Source organism: Sinocyclocheilus anshuiensis, unplaced genomic scaffold (genome assembly GCF_001515605.1).
Source record: "Sinocyclocheilus anshuiensis isolate Anshui unplaced genomic scaffold, SAMN03320099.WGS_v1.1 scaffold272, whole genome shotgun sequence".
Taxonomy (NCBI): Eukaryota; Metazoa; Chordata; class Actinopteri; order Cypriniformes; family Cyprinidae; genus Sinocyclocheilus; species Sinocyclocheilus anshuiensis.
Window position 1 is genome coordinate 1,666,649 of NW_015554117.1, and position 8,674 is coordinate 1,675,322.

The 8,674-nt window shown below is 38.4% G+C and overlaps 1 protein-coding gene across 1 annotated transcript in view; it reads right to left on the bottom strand.

Moving 5' to 3' along the window:
* The window catches only part of LOC107669866 (metabotropic glutamate receptor 5-like), a 59,423-nt gene extending 54,405 nt beyond the window's left edge, over positions 1-5,018 (bottom strand). The window contains exons 1-2 of the mRNA XM_016462291.1: positions 4,888-5,018; positions 1,781-2,713 (exon numbers count right to left, since the gene is read on the bottom strand). Coding sequence (XP_016317777.1) covers positions 1,781-2,453 — 673 coding nt within the window. The 5' untranslated portion in view covers positions 2,454-2,713; positions 4,888-5,018. The remainder of the gene's footprint in view (positions 1-1,780; positions 2,714-4,887) is intronic.
* Between the last annotated feature and the right edge of the window lie 3,656 nt (positions 5,019-8,674).

An 8,674-nucleotide genomic window follows, 5' to 3' on the forward strand; every position in this document is an offset into this window, starting at 1 on the left:
GTTTAGGGGTAGGGTTGGTGTAGGGCAATAGAATATACGGTCTGTACAGTATAAAAACCATTACGCCTATGGGATGTCCCCACTTTTCACAAAAACAAACCTGTGTGTGTGTGTGTGTGTGTGTGTGTGAGACCTAAGAGGAAAAGAAACATATTAAGGTGTAAGAACAGAGTCGTAAGCCTGGAGCATCTGAAGAGCAGAGCTATGACTACAACTAAAACTAAGATGGAAAATGTTGCTTTAAAAAATTATAAAATATAAAAAATGCAAAGTAAACAAAAACCTAACACTCATTGAAACAAAAACCATTTGAAATGAAATACATGATGACAATCGTCTAAAATCAGAAAACTATCCCATTCATCTCAATGGTAGTTGCTCGACTGGTGCAATATTTGCTCTCAAGCCAATCACCTGAGCTGTAAATGTCATGTGTCTAAACTTTTAGTCACACTCTGATGTTTTTCTTTTGCTTTTGCTCTTTACAGATGTCCACACACACACACACACACACACTTCGCAAACATCTTAACGCACAATTCCCATCTGACACTAAAAGAGTCCACAATGACAGAACACATGTGACACTTCTGTAACAGACACCATGCACATCACGCCTCATCGCTGTCGTGTGTGTGTGTGTGTGTGGGCAGCACTGCACTGATGCAGCATATAAAGTAGCACGGCAAAACAAGTCATATTTTAGCTATGAGTTTGCAGTTTAAATGGAATGTTAACATCACTACTGTGATAAAATACACAAACAATAGACTACTATTACATGCCTTTTCAGCATACATGGAAAACGAACAGTCCAATTCATAAACAAATGACTCTTTAAAAAAGTTCATAAGAATCGGATCACAAAAAACTCAAAAGTTGAATCAGTCTAATCAATTTCTTGCTGAATCCACTTCACAAAAAAATGACTCTTATGATCTGATTCCTGTAATGAATTGGTTAAAAAGAATCACAAGTTGATTCAGTATAATTAATTACTTGCTTAATACAATTTACAAAGTAATGACTCTTATGATCCAATTCCTATAACAAATTGGTCAAAAAGAATCATAAATATCAAGTTTGAATCAGCTAATGAATTACTTGCTGAATCCAATTCACAATTCAGTGAATTGAATTTTATGATCCGTTTTCTGTAATGAATTGGTCAGAGAGACACAAGTTGAATCAGTCAAACAAATGACTCTTGTGATTTGAATCCTGTAATAAATTGGTCAAAGAGTCTCACAAATTGAAACAGTCTAATGAATTAGTCACTGAATCCAATTCACAAACCAAAGACTGATTTTTGTAATGAATCATTCAAAAAGACAAGTTAAAACAGTCCAATGAATTGCTGAATGCAATTCACAAACAAATGACTCTTTTGATCAGATTCCTGTAATGAATTGGTAAAAAAGAATGACTCTTATGATCTAATCATTGCAATGAATTGACAAAAAGAGTCAAGAGTCAAGTCAAGAGGCATTTATTTATCATTTGCATAGTTAACACTGGGGAAAACTGGGCATTGAAATGCTTGTGACGAGGCTCAGACATACAGTGACAATAACAGGACCATACAAAAAAACATACAAAAGACTGACATGTTGAATTAGTCTAATGAATTAGTCACTGAATCCAATTCACAAACAAAAGACTCTTATGATGTGATTCTTGTAATGAATTGGTCAAAATGACTCACAAAATTCAGCTGAATGAGTCTGAATCCACTTAATGACTCACATCTGGATGTTGACAATGTAAATTAATCACTCACCCTCAGTGTGGATTGCAGATACGTAGGTCCAGTTGTATCTCTTCACTATGTCCACCATGGCTCTGGCCTGCTGGGCATCCGACGGCACGACCCTCATGAAGTATTTGAAGAGTGATTTGTCGCTGAGGTCCATACTGGTGGCGGAGTATGCGATCTGCGGGATATTAAACAGCTGCAGTAAATTCTGCACTTGAATGGCCACGGAACTCGAACCCGGACCGATCAGCCCTACGATTGGCTTCTTGCCCTTCATGGCCGTGGCTCCCGGATCCGCGCACCTGGTCCCGCCCCCAGCCTCCTCGCTTTCGTCGGCGGCGACCAGCGAGTCCCGTATGAACTCGATGCTTTGCTCCAGAGCGACGGAGGAATGCCAGCAGGAGTCTCGGATCTCGCAGCCCAGCGTGATGTTGGAGAGGATTTTGGGGTCGGCGTTGATTCGGTCCAGCGTGTGCATCATGGCCTCCACGCGCTGGATGCCGTACTGCTCTCGAACTGCCCCGCATTTGCGCTCGTGCACTTTGTCGGCCGGCGGCTGGTGGTGGACGGAAAAGAGGGCGCCGATGATGATGTCACCGGGAATGTGGGCCACGACGCGCCGCTCGTTGGACTGGGCCACCGTCGCCAGGGACGCCAGTCGCCATAGCAACACTGTGAAGAGATACAGGCTGACCATATCGGAGTAAATTAGAGGGCGTGTCTTTGCTCCTGTTCGGGCCAAAGACGCGATCACAGTGAAGAAGTTCAGTCCAGTTGCTTCGCTCCTTCTCTGAACTTGCTATTTCTGACTGCACAAAAAGGGGAATCTGGAATCATGCGGCTTTGAACTGTGCTGTCATTTGTCCGAAAGCTTCTATGACGACCCTGAGAAGGATGCTGGGTCGTTGCCGTGGCAACCTGGAGCTGGGTACGGCATGAGATGAGGGGCCTCATAACCTTGAATGAGAGGAGATGGACACAGCAATGTTATTATATACACACAGACAGACATGAGAAATGTACAATGAAAAAAGATTTTTAAAAGTTGTAAATCAGATTAAGATTATTATAGCACATTTTACAAGAAAATACTATTCCAGTCTTTCTGCTTCAAAATTTCACACTTAATTGAATATATTTGCAGTTTTTTAAATTAGAAAATAAATTAAATTAATTTAATTTTTTTATTATTTGTAAAATTTACTAGCAATTTCTGAGTGAAAATTGTTTCTACACTATTGTTTAATGACATCATTCTACAGGGAAGCTGTTTTTAAAACATAAAAGTGTTATAAAATTAGTGTAGGATTTACTTTTACTCAGAAATTTTGTAGTAGAAAGACTGAACATTTTCTTGTAAATCATACTTTAATCATTTTTGTTTTATTTACAACTCAATTTACAACTTTATTTACAAATCATCTTTGTAATTTACTAGCAATTTCTGGGTAAAAGTAAATCTTACACCAATTTCTATCACACTTCTATGTTTTAAACAGCTTTCCTGTAGAATCATCAAATATTTGAAAATTGTTTCTACACCAACTCCCATCAGCTTAAATTAAGTTTAGTCTCGTATAAACTTTAAAATAAAGTTGAAATTAGTTAAATTACTTTAATGAGTTGAAATAATGGAACTTTCAGAATACATGTAAAGTTCCATTTCCAAACTAAAATTCCAGTATACCTCTGTAAACAAATGAACTAGGGCTATCAAATAGATTAATCGTGATAAATCGCATCAAAAATAAAAGTTTGTGCTTACATAATATATGTGTGTGTACTGTGTATATGTAAATGTAAATATAAACACACACACATACATACGTATATTTAAGAAGTATATGCAATACATATTTATATTTATATATAATATAAATCACAAATAAATATAAATATGTAAATATTTCTTAAATATACATATGTATGTGTGTATTTATACATAAATATACACACATATATTATGTAAACACAAACTTTTATTTTAGATGCGATTAATTGCAATTAATTGATTTGACAGCCCTAGAATGAACACTATAAAACCATTCTGGAATATAATGAAGGTAAAAATCTCTGATGTAGAGGTTTCAGTGTGCCATGATGTTTTTTAAAGTGCAACGAAAAAGCCAGCATTTCTACATAGCTGAGAAAGCTTTCATGCCCTCGACATTAATAAAAAAAACACTTATTTTGGCTGTCAAGTGCAGACCAAAAATGAGGTGACAATTTTTCAGAATAAAAACAGGAGAGCATTTACAGAATGAATGGACTTGCACTGCGTGGGTTTCACAAGCAACTAATTTTAGTCTCACAGCAATAGCATCTGTATAAATAAAGACCAGCATAAATTAATTCCCTCATTCAGCTGCATTCAAGGGCCGGTTTCATCTGCCAAACCGCAGATTGGATCCTGGGTCCTTGTTAAAATGTGGGGTCCATTAGAGAGACGATGAAAAAGCTGCCTCGCTTTCGAATAAAAGATTATGGCAAGAGCTGAATGGAAGGGAAAATAACTAATGCATCACACTGAACCATCCTTCTGCCTCCGGCATAAAAGAAACAATAGGAGGGGAAACAAACTGCAATCCCACAAAAACCTCGCCAATATCAGGCATTCGCATTGAAATCATGCTGGCATTTAATGCACACTTCATTCAAATTAATGCAAATGTCAGGCTGATAGGGCAGAGAGCTCCACTCAAAGATCGAACGGGACGGATGAGAGTGAACGACCTTGCCGTTGATCACCGAGAGAACGGGAGCTTTGCGCTGTCCGCGGTGCTGAAACGCATCACACTGCAGTGGCCAAAGAACTCCATGTGCTCAAATGCATCTCATAAACAACCTCCTGTATCTCCTCAGTCTTGTTAAGACACTGCATATTTAACATTGCAAATATAACATTCTTACTAAGTCATACATGCAATTCTTATGAAATTGCACATGATGCATTCCCAGTAAGTCATACTGGTACCCATGCAACCGATATGCTCGCAGTCGGCGGATAATCTACAGAGAGCCAAACACAGAAAGAGAGCGCGCGTTCCTCATTCCAGAACATCATCGCTTCCACAGATCCAAACTCGCGCGCAGGTGGTCTGTGGTGATGTTCTGCTGACGGTCCTTCTTACCTGCCCCGCGACACAATCCACTAAGGTCACGTATGGCTCGTAGCCTACTTCCCACAGGTGTATCGTCGGAGATTTGGGGTCGGTAGCCCGGTAAACGGCGGGGCACCGGAGAGCCACAGCTGTAGTGTCGTCTCGTCTTCTTGGCACGCACTAACACTGCCGAAGCGTGAACCAGGCACACACATCCCAGTCCGCGACTCAACCCCTCCCACCCGTGAACCCCGAGACTGGCTGCATCCAACCAGCCGCGGCACCTGCAAGCCTGCGCTTCTCCTCCTCACGTCTAGTGCTGATTATTTACAGTGATTATTTTATCACTGAATGGTTAAACGTGAGACAAAAGACCATGGGGCCGTTTGCGAAACATGCTTTTCTGCTGTTGTGAATGAATGGATGAGGCTCTAACGCATGTAATGGGGTGCCTGCTTATGAATGACAATATTTTAAATTATTTATTTTTGTTTCGGAACCCCATCAAGGAGCAAGATCGCATATGTTTTTAAAATGTGAGGGGCCCCAAACCTATCCCTGCGGTACCCCACCTCAAACAGACACAAACCAGCAGAAGACCACCACCTTGTGGCACTTAACTATTCGGGACTGAAATATAAATTGCCTCTTTTCAAAGTCTAAGGGATTATGTTTATTTAATTCAGTGGATTTAAGACATTCACCAGTGTGAATGTATAAGGAGGTAACGTGCATGAAATGACTGAACTTGCTGCGAAATTAAAGCATAGGCTAGTTCACCCAAAAATAAACACTCTGTCGTTATTTAATCAAGGTCGTTCCAAACCTGTATGATTTTCTTTCTTCTGTGGAACATAAAACAAGATATTTTTAAAGAACGTTGGGGGTCAACCAAAGATTCTCAAAACATCTTTTATCAACCTTATTTCTAATTTAAGAGCGGACACGGCCATTTGTTTCATTGGCTTCCAGTTATTTTACCTATTCAAAAAGATCAAAAAATAAAAATAAAAAAGTACGCTATGCTGCTTGATTTTACAATTTGGTATTTGTTGTTATATTTTTAAAATTTATTATCATAACCATAAACACACTTGTTTGTAGCGCAAATAGTTTTACCGTTCAGTGCACTGTTATTCTTTACACGTTTGGAACGACATAAAGGTGAGTAAATCATAATAGAATTTAAATTTTACTGTAAACTATCCCTTTAAAATGAAAATGAGATTTTCTCATGAGCTAAGAAAAGAGAGTTAAAGAAGACCAATGGGATTCCAGTAATGTAACAGTTGAAATACAGAAGATATTATATTATTAATTTAAGAATGTATTAAAAACAAAAAAAATTAAAGAAACTTTAAATAAATATTTAGTAAACAAAAAGGAAAAAGTCAATTTATTTATTTTAATATTAATTGTATTTTAGTTATTTCTGAACGCAATTTCTTAATGTGAGAACATATATGCTATATAGTGATCACAGCAAAATTTTAAGTTACTCACCAGCAAACTTTATTTTCTGGAGTCTATTTCAAGCCAGCATGATGTTGTTAAAGCTTCTACTCGATCTGGAAGAGCGCTTCACTTCTATTAATCCACTTTTTACCATGGCAACCGTGGAATCTCAGTCTCGCGCCCTGCGGCTTTATTTTCCCGCTCATTTTCACGCCACTGTTTAAAACACAAAACGGCGCGGTTAGCCGATCGAAATCTCGTGTGTAACACCTCTCGTAGCCCAACCGTGCGTTCGCGCGGGATTAATGTGCCCGCCAACTGCGCGCGGGATTAACGACCATTAAAAGGGCAAAACCACTCCAGCAGCTTCCTGTGATGTTTACCACACAATACGGATAGCCATAAATCTCTCTAAATTTCTCATACTCACTCAATGTCGTAATTTAGGCTATACCCTCTCGTTTTCGCCCCTTTACATTACTGAGAAAAGCACGAGTTAGTTTAGACTGGTTTTGGCGCGTCAGAGCTGGTCTAGCATCGTGACCAACTACTGGTCTTTTCAACAGGACACAAAATTCAAACCAGGTAATCTTCTTAATCTCACAATTTCACCAAATATTTTTCTTAAATGTCTGACTGAGGTGGCGTTTACCACAAGATGGATTACAGCGGAAAATCTGCTTCCATATCCATATGCAAACATCTAAAAAGAATAAACAATATGCTCAACATTAAGCCCACGCTAAACCCAACCAGCTTTCAAATCTTACCCAACAAAAGCAAACACATACTGCAAGCTATATGATTATGTGAGGGCTGATATAACACATATTTCTTCATATATTTGATTGTTTTCATATATATTTTGCATGTGTATTGCGGAGCTGTCAGAAGGACTGTGGCCCAGTAACAAGGTCAAAAGTTTTACTGAAAATATTTATCTATCTATCTATCTATCTATCTATCTATCAAAAATCCCAATATAGCTCTTAGGTAAACAAATGAACACAATAAAACCACTCCGGAATACAAAGGTTTACCAATGATTTTAGCAGAAAGGTCAACTATTAATTGCATTGTCCGTAGGCCAAAACAATGGTTTGATATGCTATAATTTCATTAATTTTATGTTGTATAATTACTGTTAAATTTAACCAAAAATGCCATTAAACAGGATATGCGATTTAAAGGAATGGTTCACACAAAAATGACAATTCGCTGAAAATGTACTCACTGTCAGGTCATCCAAGATGTTGATGAGTGTGTTTCTTCATCAGATTTGTATAAATGTAGCACTGCATCAGTGTCTCAGCAATGGATCCTCTGCAAGTGAATGGGTGCCGTCAGAATGAGAGTCCAAACAGCTGATAAAAACATCACAATAATCCACAAGTAATCCACACCACTCCAGTCCATCAGTTAACATCTGGAGAAGACAAAAGCTGTGTGTTTGTAAGAAACAAATCCATCAAGGCGTTTTAACTTTACACCATTGCTTCTGGCCAAAATATGAGTCCATAATCTATATAATAACGCTTCCTCCAGTGAAAAAGTCCATTCCCTGCTGTCCTCTCACATCAAAAACCACCAACATATTTGTTTAGACTATTTTGGACTGTTTTGTTTGTAAAAGCTGCTTGATCTGTACATATTTCTCTCCTGATGCAGACCAGATGACTGTTTCACTGATAAAGCATTCCTTATTTCTTTAATGGCATGTTCCCAATGTGACAGCATACCCCGCTATTGGAGCAAGTTATCATAAAAGGTCAGAACATGCTAAATAATCTTTTTTTTTTTTTTCCAAAACAATAGATGTTCAATGGAGTTTTTGTAGCAAAGACAAATATATTTTTAACCTTGTTATTTTACACATTATTTACTCAAAACAGAATATTTTAGAATTGTACACATACAATATTCTACAACAGGCCAGTATCATTACAATCAATAGTGCTAAACCACCTCCCGCTGAAATCATGTGACCCATCTAATCCCTGTTCACTTGACCGCTGGTTGTTCATCCAAATGCTCAGAGACGCAGCAACCAGCGCTGGAATGCTGCTAATAGCATTATGCTTGTTAATTATAGAATTAGCATGATTGAGACCGCAGAGTGTAGGCTTGTAATAAATTACACTCAGATGCTGGAAAGCTTCCTAAACGCTTCTTAGAAAGTACAAGAGTAATTGTTCAATGGCTTCTGGGGTCAGGTTACTATGGCAACCCCTCCCAAACGCTCTTAAAGGCGTAATGACGAGTAATCAGAGGCTCAAGTGTGTAATTGAGTCCTCATGCACATGCAGTACACACAAACACACACATTAAGTCAAGCAAACTCCAAAACAGTACAACATTCAAA